Genomic DNA, 15,313 nt, shown 5'->3' with positions numbered 1-15,313 from the left:
CACTATAAGATAGATAAATAATATTTATTTTTAAGATTTAGAAAAAAATTTAGTGGTATCACATGATGACATATTAGAACAAACACAGGTAATTAAATATCACTTGAAATGATCACTTCACATGTTAAACAATAGTAGGAATTAAGAACAATGATTTCAAAATTTTTAGAGATGAAAATTAAAGAATTTTTTTTACAAGGATTAAAATCAAAACCTATTTATTTTATAAAGACTGACAACGTATTTATGTGAAATGTATCTAATAATTTTGTGAGTTTTATTCATAGAGTTTGAATCACCATAAATCATAAAGGTGTATTAGCAAAAGTAGCTTATAAATCACTTGGAAATTTGTAAGTTAATTAAAAGCTTATCAACTAGGAGGTTCAAACGGATGTACTTATAAGATAAAATTATTTTATAATTTTATTCAATCGTAAATCATTATTATATAATTTTTAAGATAAATTTTATAAAGTTGAATAAACTTATTATATATCATTATTTTTAATTAAATAATAATGTAAAACTAATTGTTATATAAGTTATGTGATTGATTAGAAAGTATTTTTTAATAATTAGCGGAGCCTAAACCCAGAAAAAGAAAATTACATTAAAACTAAATGTGGAAGAAACTCCTAAAACATCAAAGGGCCAACATCTGTTTCATCTGGTTTGGAGGCTCCGCATCTAAAATCACTCCATACACCCTTTCATTGGCTAGAATTGCTAAAAATTATAACCTAATCAATAGATATAAAAACAACATAAAATAAAATGATATATTTGATTATTTGGTTATAATTATATATATATATATATATATATATATATATTCTAAAAATAAGCTAAAAATATTTATAAGTTTATTTTAGTCAAATTAACTTGTAAGTTAGTCAAATCAATAACATTTAACTAGTAATTTCCAAATTAATAGTCAAAATATTAATTTTTGTTTCTTTCTTTATTCACCATCCCTTACCTGAATAATTTAATCCATAATGCTTTAAAATTTAATTCCAACAAAAAGAGAAGTGACACTTTTGTGGTTGTTGGGTGTGGAGAGGGCATCCATTCATTTTTCAATGTGACGTGTTATGAGTTATTGGAGTCATCAATGTGTATAATTTTTTTTCTCCTACTATAATAATTTAATAAATAAATTACTATAGTACGTGATAGTTAAAAATTGGCACTGTGTTAAAATAATTATTATATAAAACACTAATGACTTTAGTTTTAGACTAACAAAACCTTTGTTTGTTTTGATGTTCCTCCACTCGGTGGTGGGCCGTTTTTGCTTTCCGATATAGTAAGCGCTAAGCTTACATCCTAGTTTTTGGTGTTTGCATTGGACTTTGTCTCTTTATTCCAGAAAAAAAGGGTAACATTTACTCAAATTTAAAGGTTAAAGAAATAAGATGAATCTTTTAAAATATAAAAGACAAAATGAATTTCACAATAGAGATTAAGGATCAAACATATATGTTTTAGCCTATAAATTTTAAATACTTTCTATTGCCCACTTAAATGTTTATATGAAACTAATAAACTTCATAAAAACTTTTTTTAAGGGTGTGTGTTAGTAAACAAATTAATTAAACACATATTGAGTAAGTGCTTATATATAAGTTGTTTTTTCTAGTAGTAGAGGAAATACACTTAAATTGTCTTCGTATAAATTGTAAATTATTTTCATAAACCATCTTGAAGAGTTTATTGAAATAAGATGAAAATAACAATATGCTCTCCCTAACACTTAAATCTTGACTGAATTTTTATGTCATAAAATAGATTTAAATATAGTTTAAACATAAGGTATGACAATACGAGTTTAGCTCACTAAGGCCAAGGCATAATAAGGTTGTAATTTGGGATTTGAGTTTGATCTTACTAACGGGCCGTGCTTTGTTGGTTAGGCTAAATTATTTCTTATAATAACTTAACCTGATGTAATTGAAAATATCAGGCAATAAAAATGAAAATTGAATTCCGTGGAACTAAAATTGTTGGCAAATGGGCGTTGTTGAAATTTATAAAAGGAAAACGTTGCAATCATCGGCTAACAATTTCAATTGCAGAGGGCGACGATACATTCTGTGGGCTGCAGGTGGAGTCGAGTCTGCTATTTGATATTTATTTCCATGTTGATGGATTATTCAACTTTGTACTTTGTTGCAGTGCAGCGCTGATGCTCATGGAGGCTATACATTTCACCACCTCTCAATACCAACTTCAATATCATGGAGGCTTCACCAGAATACCCTTCCTGCGCAAGCGCAACCATATCAGTTTCGGTTATGGCCACCACCCCCACCACCACTTCCTGCGCCATAGCCCAAGTCTCTCCTCGCCGTTCATAGCCCTTGGCTCTAAACCCTCTTCCTACACTTCTGAGGACCAACATCATTCAGATTCTGCTTCTGTGGATGTCAAACGAGAGCTTATATCGCTGACTCTGCCCGCCCTTGCCAGTCAGGCAATTGACCCCTTAGCACAGTTGATGGAAACCGCCTACATTGGTCGACTTGGCACCGTTGAATTGGCTTCTGCCGGCGTTTCCATATCCATCTTTAACATCATTTCTAAGCTTTTTAATATCCCCCTTCTAAGTGTTGCTACTTCCTTTGTTGCCGAGGACATTGCCAAGTCTTCCTCCGCTGCAGATGCCAAAACAAAACAACAACTCTCCTCTGTCTCCACTGCTCTGCTATTGGCACTCGCCCTTGGCTTTTTTGAGGCTTTAGCTTTATACCTGGGAGCTGGAGCTTTTCTCCATTTAATTGGTGTTCCTACAGTATGTTTTCACCCTCTACTTTATGCGTTATATTTCTTGTATCCTCTTCCAAGTATATCAATTGTCTTCTCCTTTTCATCAGCAAAATCCAACATATGTTCCCGCACGACACTTTCTCTCTTTAAGAGCTGTTGGCGCTCCTGCTGTTGTACTTTCTTTGGCTCTTCAAGGCATTTTCCGCGGTTTTAAGGATACAAAAACTCCTGTTATTTGTCTAGGCAAGTGTTTTCTTTCTTTCCTAATTTCGCCTTTTCAATACCTTTTCTATTTTCTGCACGTACTCTAGTACCTTCACTCGCAATTCATGAATACATTATTGTTATTATTAACTAGCTCGCATGCAACTCTAAGGAATGAACAAAATTATCATAGCTTGTTTGCTGAAGAGTGAGGGGGAATTGATATTTTAGTTGATTGGAATACTTGTGACTTATAATCTTGAAAAATAATTTTTGATTTTGATATCATAAATGTTCTTGCTGTTTTACTATCTTAAAAAAAAAAAAACTAACATACCACAATGCTCCTCATTTCCCAAAGGTATGGGGAGGGTAATTGTACACAGCCTTCGCCTTGCATATGCAAAGAGGCTGTTTTCGGATTTGAGCCCATGACCAGTGGTCACCAAGGCACAATTTTAGCATTACACTAGGGATTGCCCTCTTTTACTTTCTTTGAAAGATTGATTAAATTTAAAAATCATTTTCATTTTCATTTTCATTATATTGTATGTATGTGTGTGCTAATTCCTCTTTGAAAATGCAGGCATTGGTAACTTTTCAGCTGTCTTCTTATTTCCCTTACTTATGTATTACTTTCGGCTGGGTGTAACTGGTGCGGCCATTTCCACCGTCATCTCTCAGTAAGTCCTTTTCAAAAGCATTTTTTTTTCTTTATTTCTTGACTTGATTCAACCCTAATTATGATGGAATTTTTGTACCTCAGATATATTGGGACCATGTTGATGATCTGGTGTCTGAATAAGCGAGCTGAGTTACTACCTCCAAAGATGGGAGACCTGCAATTTGGCAGTTATATTAAATCTGGTGAGGATTTGTGTCTTATTATGTGTTGTTAAAACCTGAGATGAATGAGTGTGTTTGGCCCTCCTCTTAAAATGATTTTGTTTGTTGAAAAAGTAGGGAGAAGGGAAGATAACAGCTAAAAGCTAAATGCAATCTCAAACACTGTTTACAAAACACTTTCTAAGCAAAAGATCTCACCTCCATTAATAGAACAACTGTGTTTGGAATGGACACATTACCAATTCTGTAAGCTGGCCCAAGTTGGGACCAGAAAAAATATTTTTTTAGAGAGATTATTAATTTATCGAATATTAATTTATGAATGTTTAACTTTAATTGCATGGACACATTTCTCTTTTCTTTACTGTGTATATTATTTTGCTTTCTGTTAGGTTTTTGTAGTTGTTTCAGTTATGATCTGTGGGCTGTTACAGGTGGTTTCCTTCTTGGAAGAACACTTGCTGTTCTTTCAACCATGACATTGGGGACATCAATAGCTGCTCGACATGGTCCAGTAGCTATGGCTGCACATCAGATATGTATGCAAGTGTGGTTGGCTGTTTCCCTTCTTACAGATGCATTGGCTGCATCTGGTCAGGTATTGAATCATCCATTACGAAAACTTGTATATTTTTCTTTAATCATTTTATCTTTTTTAATATTTTCCCCCTTGTGGTATAATTTCTTAAATTTCTTTCAATCTAGTAAAAATACCATGCTGTCTTGCAATGAAACAAGTGGAGCCAACATAATTCTGGGTGCTTTGTTTGAACCTCTTGGGAAAATTTTCAGTTTGCTTGACTTTGAAACTTTTTTACATTTTAAATTCATAGATTCTTTTAAGCTTGGCCTTTACTTCGTTACTGTCTTCTTGTTTGTATATGCCTTTTTGCTTATACTGCTGTATTATTATTTATAGGCCCTTATTGCAAGTTCTGTATCCAGACATGAATACAAAGTTGTGAAGGAAGTTACTAGTTTTGTATTAAGGGTAAGCGCTTATTTTTTTTTTTATGGATTGAATTTTTAGCCTTTGATGCCTTTCATTCATTAGTTATTCTGATTTTATGTAAGCTATAGTTGTTTAACTATGTCAAATAAGGAAGTTATATGAAATTATTTGAGAACCTGATTATGCCTTTCCAGATTGGGCTGGTAATGGGTATTTGCTTGACTGCAATTCTGGGTGCATCGTTTGGATCTTTAGCCACTATTTTTACTCAGGACTCTGAAGTCTTGCAGGTGGTCAAAACTCTGGCGTTGGTATGTATGGTATTGGTGATTGATTTGTATGTATTTGTTTGCATTTGTCTGTATCCGCATTAGAATTACACTGTTATCTGTGATTGTTGCTAGTTTGTCAGTGCTTCTCAACCATTTAATGCACTGGCATATATTTTTGATGGTCTCCATTATGGTGTTTCTGATTTCCGATATGCTGCTTTCTCCATGGTAAGTTGTTTACTTTTCTAAATGTGTCACGATGTTTCTCTTCTGGTACATTTGCTTCTTGAGGTTAACTTTTATGACCATTGCTTCATAGATGTTCGTGGGAGCAGTCTCCTCTGCATTCTTGGTATTTGCACCTCCACTTTTTGGCCTTCAGGGCGTATGGCTGGGCTTAGTTCTCTTCATGGCTCTTCGTGCGGCAGCTGGTGCTGTCAGGTAAAATGGTACATTAGTTTTGTGTGTATTGGGAAGAAATGTTTCATGTTGTTTCTATCTTGTTTTAAAAATAAAAATAGGTTACTCTACCCATTGTAGTTGACTAGATGGCTACTTCAACCTTCACCCTCTACTATTTACCCATCTTTGATTAGAATATTTTCCTATACATCTTGAGCTGACAATTCATTTGATCTGATGGTATTTAAATGCATGATTGATCATACTATACTATTATAGTTTCTTTGTGGAATGGTGTACAAGTGTCATGGTTTTAACCTTGTTTCAATTGTTAAAATGCTTTTTGAAAATCTGTTTCTATAGTTGACATCTTCTACAGGGGTTATCAAATCTCAAGTGAAATTGTAAATCATTTATTAAGAGAAAGAAATATAGTAATTGAGCGTATCACCCTGTCCTTTCAGTAGATTTGCTGATGCTAGATAGTGTGGCTCTCTTTTTGAATTGTCAATCTGTGCTTTTAAAGTTTTTTTTTTCCCCTTTTGTGGTTGAATCCTTTGTGCTTCTACATTTTCAGATTACTCTCAAAGAATGGTCCTTGGTGGTTTCTACACAGAGATTTACAAATTGCAGAGGTCGGTGTCTATTTTTACAATTCCTAACATGTCTCTGCTTTTTGATTGAGTAAAATATAGTTAACATCATTGCTGGGGTTTATTTTCTCTCGACTTGTGAATATAATATTATCATTTTTACCTTTCTGTCCTTGGTTTTGCTTATCTACTTACTGCTATATTTTGTGCACCAAACAGTAAAATGTTATTTCTAGAAAAAATCTTCCTTGATGGAGTATATTAGATGCTAGTAGAAGGTGTAAGCAAGCTAGTAGTGTTTTGGAGGTGGAAAGCATGGTTCAAGATAATGGGATCTATCTTACGAAGTGATGAGAAATTTATTGCAGAGATTGAAGGGTATACATATAGGGTTTAAGATGGTCAGATGAAGTGGAGAAATGCTTTAGGCGTGATTTGCGATTACAATGTGACCAGAAAACTATAAGACTAATACCGCTCAATGATGGGTTAACAAGAGCTAATGTTGCGAAAAGAAAATGTTATGGTGGATTAGTGGACATAAAGTAGGAGTAGATCCTGAAGAAATGATAGAAACTTAACTAAGGCCGTTTGATCATGTTAATCAAATGGAGCATAGTTCAATTAAGGGAGGTAAAGAAAGACCTTTGGTGAAACCATTCAAAAAGACATTGCTCCAAATCATTGAGTACATTGGCTTTGTTTGATCTATACAACTGACCTAACTAATGGGATAAGGCCTTGTTGTATATATTCTGTGATCCTTAGTTAATACTCATTTTCTGAAGTTTCAAGGTGACTTTTGATCTGATTGAAAATGATGTTACCTGTAAGTCGGAATGTGTATGTTGATGCTGATAGCCTAGTGTCCTGTTTGAAAATGTCACTAGAAAGAGCAAAGATAATATTAGTCAGCATGATCATGGCAGTGTGCCCATTTATGAAGAGTTAATTATTGCTTCTTGTTAGTTTATTGGTGAACTAGGGCATGCTTAATCACTTAAATAAGATATCGAGGAAAACAATTTCTAATTTATTTTTCTGTGTTGATTAATATTATTATGTGATATTGCTCTTAACGTTCTGGATGGGATATTCATATCTACGAGATTTGTTATCTTGATCTTGTAACTCATGTTTGCAGGTGGTCTCGTGAGTCTTTAGATGGAGAATATGGATGCAACACTGGATGTGACATTTTGAAGAGGATTCTCTCCGTTGGATATTATATTTAGATGTGTAGATAATTTAAGACATTTTAGAAGCACTTTCTGGGTTCTCGCAATGAAATTAGTCAATGTTACTGTGTAAAGGAAAATGGTTTAATTTAGTTAAATGTTATATAGATAAATACACACGACCTTAATTGCATAATTTTCACTATCTAATCACATTTATTCTTGTTTCGTTTTAAGCATACTTGTCTGGACTAGAGGGTCACCTGCAGAAAAGAATTTGTATCATATATATGAAACTCAATTGAAATTACCTCTAAGTCATGTCAGTGTTTGATTTTTTACGGTATTAATTCTTTCCTACTTTTTTCCTTCCTTGCACTTTGAGGTGATAACATGTTTTCAACAACAAAAGGTTCCTGCGTGAAAAGCGGAGGGGGTGGAAGGCAGTGTTGTTCGTTTCAATCAACGTTACATTACACATTATGTGGATAGAGAAGCATCCTTTGTTTGAGCAAATTGCCTCAAACAATGGACAGGTTACAAGTGTGACTTTGGTTGAGCAAACATAATTACATGAAAATTAAGCCGAATTATTATAGAGAGTCTTCAACCCTGTTGAAAAATAGCAATAGAAAATGAACTTTGATTACAACAAACTGGGGGAAGGATATTTGAAAAAGATTGTGCATAGCCATGGGAAGGTGTAGTCTAGTCGAGATTGGCAATGACAGCGTCAACAACTTGCTGTGTAGTGCTGTCTCCACCAAGATCTTTAGTTCTGCAGTTGCCCTCCGAAATGACACGCTTGACAGCAGTCTCAAGGCGGTCCGCGAATGAAGGAAACTGTAGATGCCTGAGCATCATGGCGGAGGAGAGAAGCAGAGCAACAGGATTTGCCTTCTTCTGCTCCACCATCTTTTCCTTTCCGACATTTCCTGCGGAAGCACCTTGCTCAAACACAGCATGATCAGCCCCAACGTTCCCTGCATTGCACCAACCATTTATTTACTTCTTATTCAATAGAATGAACGATTATTATTGTATTTGTATTCAATTACCTCCGGGCATGACCCCAGTGCCACCGGCAATTCCAGCTGCCGTATTAGCCACTAGATTTCCATAGAGATTAGGAGTCACCTGAGATAATAACACGAGAAGAGATTTAGATTGGAAAGGGAAGGGAAGATGATACTATAGTAACCAATTAACTAACTAACCATAACATCGAACTGCTCTGGTTTGGAGACAAGTTGCATGCAGCAATTATCGACAATAATCTCGTTGTACTTGATACCAGGATATTTGGTAGCTACATGTCGGCAAGATTCAAGGAAGAGACCATCTGCGAGTTTCATGATGTTGGCTTTATGGACGGCGGTGACTTGCTTCCTGTTGTTTAAGTATGCATACTCGAAGGCATATTTGGCAATACGTTCGGAGCAGAACTTGGACATAACCTTGAGGCTCTCGACGACGCCTGGAACGACCTCGTGCTCGAGACCGGAGTACTCTCCCTCGGTGTTCTCGCGAATGACGACGATGTCGACGTTGTGGTGGCGGGTGGGCAAGCCGGGCAAGTTGAAGCAATTGACGAGGGAAGCGTAGAGATCGAGGTCCTTTCTGAGCTGAACGTTGAGGGAGCTCACACCCCCACCCACCGGAGTCCTCAAACCACCCTTCAAGCACACCTTGTTCTTCCGTATCGAATCCAGCACCTCCTCCGGCACACGCCTCATGTCCCCGTGCACATCGTACTTCTCGAAGTATATGGGGGCGTGCATCGCCTCCATCACCTGCTCCACCGCATGAGTCACCAGAGGCCCAATTCCGTCCCCCGGTATCAGCGTCACCCCCCGCGGCGCACCGTCCCCCGGTCGAGGCATGTACGTCACGCTCCTTCTTATTTCCTTCATCCCCTGCTGCACCACTGACGCTGACATTCTTAATTTACTTCTTAGCCCCATCTCTCTCTCTCTCCCGATCCGATCTCACACTGCAGCCTCGGCTCAGAAAGTAAATGATAAACAAAAACCAAAGGTTCTCTTTGCAATTTGCACTCGTGCCCCTCTCAAGATATTTATTTATAAAATAAAACAGACACAGGGAGGGGATTAGATTAGGGAAAGGGATGTCGTCGATTGTGAAGAACAGATACTGGGTTCTGAGGCATGGCAAGAGCATTCCCAACGAGCGAGGCATCATCGTTTCCTCCATGGTTTGCTTAAATCCAGTCCAATCTTAATAATATTATTTTCCTAGTTATTGAATTGAATCGCATTCGCAGGAGAACGGGACTCGCCCCGAATTCCAATTGGCCTCCGACGGTGTTCATCAAGCACAACTCGCTGCACAATCATTCCAAAAGGTACCTCAACTCATTTTCAATTTCAATTTCAATTAACCACGCCACCCTGACTGCGCTTCGCAGGAACTAGAGGCTAATAATATCCCGCTTGCTAATGTACGCATTTGCTACTCCCCCTTTTCAAGAACAACCCATACCGCTAACGTTGTTTCAACTCTCTTGAATCTCCCTTTTGATGGACCCCACTGTAAGGTAAGCCCTTCCAACAACTTGCCTCAATTGATTCTCATTTACTAAGCACTAAACACTATGCAGCAGGTCATCCAAGATCTTCGAGAACGCTATTTTGGTCCTTCTTTTGAACTCCTTTCGCATGATAAAGTAAGTCATCCTCCATGCCCACTTTGTTCTGCTGCCTACTGTTTTGGCAATTCACCTTAATTTTTTAATAAATTAAAATCTCTTTCTCTGCATCATTTTTTGTTATAGATATCTTGTATGTTTGGAACATTAGTCAGGTTCAGGTTCTAATAAACTCTATCCTTGTCACCATTATCAAACCAACTGTAGTTTGCAACTCATTGATTACTTCTTTCCAATCATCAACAGTACCAAGTGATTTGGGATATAGATGAAAAAGATCCATTTCTTGGGCCAGAAGGAGGGGAAAGTGTCAAGGATGTTGCTTGTCGACTTGCAACTGCAATGGCCACTATGGAATCAGAATTTCAAGGGTAAATTCTTTTGGTATTCTTTGATTTTTCTGGCATGAATGTGTGCAAGGCCTGCATCGTAGTTGTGTCCATTTGTTTTCAAGTTGAGTAAATTGATTTTGAACTGTTATTACGCAATTGGAATGTGTATCCAAAGTTATCCCATCCATACATTATTCGAAAGTGCAAAAATTGATTTTCAAAAGGTCAAAACAAACAGGTACCTAGTAGGTCTTCCACCAGTGGTTGATTGAGATGCTCTTATTGTTATTTTTATTCATATTCTATCAGCTAATATAAGTCAGTTCCACCCACATGTTGCAGATGTGCAGTTTTGGTTGTCAGCCATGGAGATCCCTTGCAAATCTTGCAAACAATTCTGCATGCAGCTAATGAACACAAGGAACCCACATATAATGACTTAGCATCAATACTGACTGCAGTTCAGGTGGCACCAATCTTGTCCCAGCACCGCAAACATGCGCTGCTTACTGGAGAGCTCAGGGCAGTCATTTGAGATGTCAGACCCCTATATATGGTTTCATTTCAAAATACAAAACACCTCCCCAGTCATTTTTTTAGGAACAGGGATCTAAATTCGTTTTGCTCCCTATTCCATTTATTACTTTATAGATTATTTAGCAAATAAAATTTCAATCACGAATAACATGGCATCTGATGTGAATTTCTTTTTTTTGGTACCAATTAGCAAATAATCATTATCACTTATACGTCCCATTATGGGAGATTCTGTGCAATTCTCGATTGACCATACGGGCTGGCCTGCAAATTAAATGGTCCAAAAGTTTGTCCTGTGTCTGCATGGCCTGCAGGATAATGGGCCACTCTGTGGCCCGCAAAATTTAAAACAAGTGGCCTATTACCAGTCTGTGGTCCAAAATTCGTTTTTAGAATCGTGGACCGTGCGGGCTCAGACTAAGCACACGCCCACGAGCCTCAGCCCATTTTCCCTGCTTTATTAGTGATGTCTTCTTTCACATAATGTTTAGATTGATGATAAAGAATGAAACAAAATGAATTGAAACATAATGGGATAGAATATGTTGGATTAAAATAGAATGAAACAGAGGTATTATTATTCCATTGGAGCAAATATTGTGCCTTGTCTATGTTGGGCATTGTCCTAGGTATATATTCTTAGAGGAGGATAATCTTGGACTGCTAATTTGGAGGTTTGGTTCCCTTCATTGTAGAGCATGATGACCTTCAAAATCATGATGGAATAATGCTCGTTCACGAGTTAAGCTCAACAGATTAGTTTTTCAAACCTCCCAAGTCCCAAACCCAAATCATTGTAGAGCATTATGAACTCTTTGAACATTATAATACTAAGTCATTTAAGAAGTTATTATAATATTTAAATTAAATGTTATAAATATAATACTTAAAAATAATCAATAGTTTCAATTGAACTCAAGTATATAGTCTTGTATCCTATGATTACTTAAATCGCAATTAATTAAATTAAGTAATTAATTTATTTTATGAGAAAGTTTTAAATTTATTTATTATACTTAAATCAATTCAAACAAACTAATGCAATCTTTTTGTAAAGCCTATTTGATTTTTATTTATTTTTCTAAACATCATATGATAGTCACTTGTAAACGTTGATGATTATTAGTTTAATTAACTTTTAACACTCAAGCTTCACCACTTTGTGGTTTTTTTTTTCTTTAAAATAATTATCATTACATCCAACGAAATATATCTATTGAAAGCTTAGAAATTAAATATAAAAAAAACCACCTCATGCTGTACTAGACATTATATCTATTAGTAAGCCATGCACACACATATGATAATGAGAATTTAATGTTCATTTTACTAATAATATTGCTAATATAAATAAAATTAAAATATATTACTAATGAAACAAATACGTATTTCATATTAAATTTTAATTAATATTTAAAGCTTTCTATTGAAAATATTATATTTATGTAAGCTTAAAAGATGTAAAAAAATGTGTTATTTTTAGATTTATTGAACTTTAATTACTATTTATTTAAAAAAACTATAAAAATGATTTGTAAAAAAGTAGAATTAAATAATGTGAAATGTCATAAAAGATTAAAAAAAATAGTGAAATGAAAGTTAGTTGAAAAATAATAATTGAAAGGAACTATGGAAATAGAAAAAAAAAGGGTTGAAAAGAAGAAACCGCCTGAGGAGTTGCAGTAGTAACCGTGAGGCAGTTAGTTATTGTGGCGATGCGGTTAGTTAAAAAAGGCAACGCGGTTCCATTGGATTGAATTGAGGAATGAAGAGGGAGTGTGGCGAAGCGAGTTCTTGTTCACGCAAGAAGCAGAAGCGGTTAATGGAGGATGCAGGAGCACGTCCCTGCACGGAGTGCGGCAAGAAGTTCTGGTCGTGGAAGGCACTCTTCGGCCACATGAGATGCCACCCAGAGCGTCACTGGAGAGGGATCAATCCTCCGGCCAATGTGGTCAGGAGACAACAAGAACAAGAACAAATGAGCCAGGAAGACCACGAGGTCGCTGCCTCTCTGCTCCTGCTTGCCAACTCCAACGTTCTGGAGAGTGATGGGCACAAGTGCAGCATTTGCCTCAGGGTTTTCTCTACTGGTCAGGCTCTTGGTGGCCACAAGCGCTGTCACTGGGACTCTTCTTCTTCCAAGTCTCTCTCTGTCCTCGACTTCGACTTGAATTTCCCTCCCCCCCTCACTCTCGATTTGAGGTTGGGTCTCTAGACTACACCCTTCTTTCTATTTATTCTCTTTTCCTTCCCTCCAATTTATGCACTAAGCTCATCTACTTCACCACTTTATTAATATTCATTCTCTCTCTCTACATTTTAGCATGCAATGACACTTATACTTTCCTTCTTGACAAATAGCTTGTCGGCTACATTCACTCCAATTTGTCCTTCACAACACACCATCTTCATTTTCTATTTATAAACATTTATATCTGTATCCATATATGCTTTTAAAGGCATTTGTTAAGGTTCTTTTTACTCGTTGTGACCACATGCCAATTACAATTGCACTCATCTCAGCTGCATTTTCTTGCAATAATGAAACTACAACTGCGACTATTTTAAAACCTTTTGCGTCTCCTTCTTAGTGCTTACAAATATGAATCTCCTAATAAATAGAACATTAACAATAATTATCAATTCAAGATATGTAGAAGTAACCTTTGTAGAATCGTCATTTATGTTCAAGTTTCATATAATATTTAATGGATACCTGAGAAGTTGGTATGCTTATCTCCCAAGTGGAAGTGACGTTGGACAGCTTCTCTAAGAGTATATTTTAAAAGATAAAAAAATGTGCATAAACGACCATTATAAGTAGTTTAGGGGAAACTAACAAGAGACTTTCGAATGGATTAACGGATGGATGGAACGTACGAGCCTATTATTTTCTATATATTACTTAGTTTCTTATTAAAGGTATTCTATTCAACTGTGAATTATTCCTATCATTCTGCATCTTATTTTCACAAGTGTAATTCAGACTATATTTGGATTCACAGGAAGGGTGAAATACGAGTATATAATGGAATTAAAAAAAATAAAAACAACAACTAAGTTTCATTATTTAATTTTTTTAAAATAAATTAAATAATGAAACTTAGTTGAAAATTTATACATTGATTTTTAAATAAAAAAATTTATTAAATTAAAATAAACAAAAATAATTTATTAAATTAACATAGTTATTTATAAAATAATTAAATAACAACAAAATTTAAACATTAAGTTTTAAATAAACAATTTTATTAAATAAAAAATTATTTAAAGTTAACAAAAAAATACCTATGATAAAAATGCATTTTGCTCCATTTCATATATTATTTCTTCTTTTTCTTCCATCTTAATTTGAAGGGAATGGCATGAAAATTTTTTATCTCATTTCTTTATATAAATATCTAAATAATAAAACGATGACTTTATTTTGTTTCATTCTTTTTTAATTCAAAATCCAAACAAAATCAATCCAATGTAAAAAAAAAATGGTCAACACACGTCAACTCTTTCTTCCATCTCACTTTCACTCTATGTCTCTTTCTATTTGTCTTCATTTTTTTATCATATCATTTATCATATTTATCATTTTTTTTCTCTCTCTCTCTCCATCTTTCTTATTTCTACCCATACACATCCAATATTTTGCACTTTTGTTTGGATCAAGTTGCTGGCTTTCATTTTATTTATCATTACTCATCCATCTCTACTTATGACTAGAGAACGTTTGAGTTTGGAATAGGTGCAAAAACAATGATAAAGTTGGCGTCCACAGTCCACCCCAGTGACTCACTGATCAACAACCTTCGTAAAGGACTAAGTGTCACAAGGAAATAATCATACATGTAAAAGTATTAATAGTAAAAGGATATATATGAATGATTGGTTGCAAATGTGACTATATATGTTGGTCAAGGACTGTCAAATTGAAGTTAATCGAAGTCACTTGAAGCCCCAAAACTTTTCCCTCACTCGTCAAGGATTCAATTTACCACACCTCTAGGGATATCTAGTCATATGCATACCGTGAGTTTACTAGTAATAGAGAAAAAATAAATAAAGAAAAAAGAACGTTTGTTGAACAAATGAATAATGAAGATAGACTTTGTATCATAAAATGTGAAACTTTACGAAGATGATCGAAGTCTTGAACGTTTGTTGAACAAATGAATAATGAAGAGAAACGCTCTTGGAGGCAAGCCTGGTCTCTTGAGAATGGAAGAAGTGTGAACAAGAGAGGAAAACCGAAGAAAATTAAAAATTCTGAAAGAATTTGAAATTTGAAAGATTAAAGTGCAAAAAAAACAAACTGCAAATAGCCCTTTTTCAAAGCAAATACAACTTAGTAATATTTTCATCAGTGTCATTAGTTGTTGCATATATATATATATATATATATATATATATATATATATATATATATATATGGAATAAAACAACTCTTAAACATGCGTCATAGGGAAGCCTGAATTAAACTCAAGGGTTGGACACCAAGAACAGTGTCCAACATGCCCAACTAGCATTAATTGTCACCCAACAATTGGAAAGGTAATTCACTTA

At 35.1% G+C, this 15,313-nt stretch overlaps 4 protein-coding genes across 6 annotated transcripts; 3 read left to right on the top strand and 1 right to left on the bottom strand.

The window, feature by feature from the left end:
• Window positions 1–1,963: 1,963 nt before the first annotated feature.
• Window positions 1,964–7,529, top strand: LOC114382997 (protein DETOXIFICATION 45, chloroplastic-like). 2 transcript variants are annotated; one of them, XM_028342565.1, is made up of 12 exons: window positions 1,964–2,110; window positions 2,187–2,797; window positions 2,880–3,015; window positions 3,563–3,659; window positions 3,743–3,843; window positions 4,257–4,420; window positions 4,742–4,813; window positions 4,969–5,085; window positions 5,179–5,274; window positions 5,366–5,487; window positions 6,026–6,083; window positions 7,186–7,529. In XM_028342565.1, exons 1-12 carry the CDS (start codon window positions 2,017–2,019, stop codon window positions 7,195–7,197), a joined length of 1,680 nt encoding a protein of 559 aa, XP_028198366.1. In that variant the 5' UTR covers window positions 1,964–2,016; the 3' UTR covers window positions 7,198–7,529. The 2 variants fall into 2 exon arrangements, with proteins under 2 accessions (XP_028198366.1, XP_028198367.1); XM_028342566.1 differs by having other exon boundaries at window positions 1,981–2,110; window positions 2,182–2,797.
• A 127-nt stretch (window positions 7,530–7,656) lies between these two features.
• LOC114382998 (isocitrate dehydrogenase [NAD] regulatory subunit 1, mitochondrial-like) lies at window positions 7,657–9,214 on the bottom strand. Its single transcript, XM_028342568.1, has 3 exons — window positions 8,437–9,214; window positions 8,278–8,356; window positions 7,657–8,202 (listed from the first exon to the last, which is right to left on the bottom strand). The coding sequence occupies exons 1-3, from the start codon at window positions 9,181–9,183 to the stop codon at window positions 7,928–7,930; spliced, it is 1,101 nt and encodes a 366-aa protein (XP_028198369.1). The 5' UTR covers window positions 9,184–9,214; the 3' UTR covers window positions 7,657–7,927.
• A 112-nt stretch (window positions 9,215–9,326) lies between these two features.
• On the top strand, window positions 9,327–10,966 carry LOC114382999. 2 transcript variants are annotated; one of them, XM_028342570.1, is made up of 6 exons: window positions 9,327–9,434; window positions 9,504–9,584; window positions 9,648–9,776; window positions 9,843–9,905; window positions 10,134–10,258; window positions 10,562–10,966. In XM_028342570.1, the coding sequence occupies exons 1-6, from the start codon at window positions 9,348–9,350 to the stop codon at window positions 10,752–10,754; spliced, it is 678 nt and encodes a 225-aa protein (XP_028198371.1). In that variant the 5' UTR covers window positions 9,327–9,347; the 3' UTR covers window positions 10,755–10,966. The 2 variants fall into 2 exon arrangements, with proteins under 2 accessions (XP_028198371.1, XP_028198370.1); XM_028342569.1 differs by having other exon boundaries at window positions 9,840–9,905.
• Window positions 10,967–12,521: 1,555 nt separating this feature from the next.
• On the top strand, window positions 12,522–12,971 carry LOC114385191 (zinc finger protein ZAT3-like). The gene has a single exon (XM_028345213.1). The coding sequence runs from the start codon at window positions 12,522–12,524 to the stop codon at window positions 12,969–12,971; it is 450 nt and encodes a 149-aa protein (XP_028201014.1).
• Window positions 12,972–15,313: the final 2,342 nt, after the last annotated feature.

Source organism: Glycine soja, chromosome 14, assembly GCF_004193775.1.
Source record: "Glycine soja cultivar W05 chromosome 14, ASM419377v2, whole genome shotgun sequence".
Taxonomy (NCBI): Eukaryota; Viridiplantae; Streptophyta; class Magnoliopsida; order Fabales; family Fabaceae; genus Glycine; species Glycine soja.
This window is presented reverse-complemented; position numbering and strand designations above follow the sequence as displayed.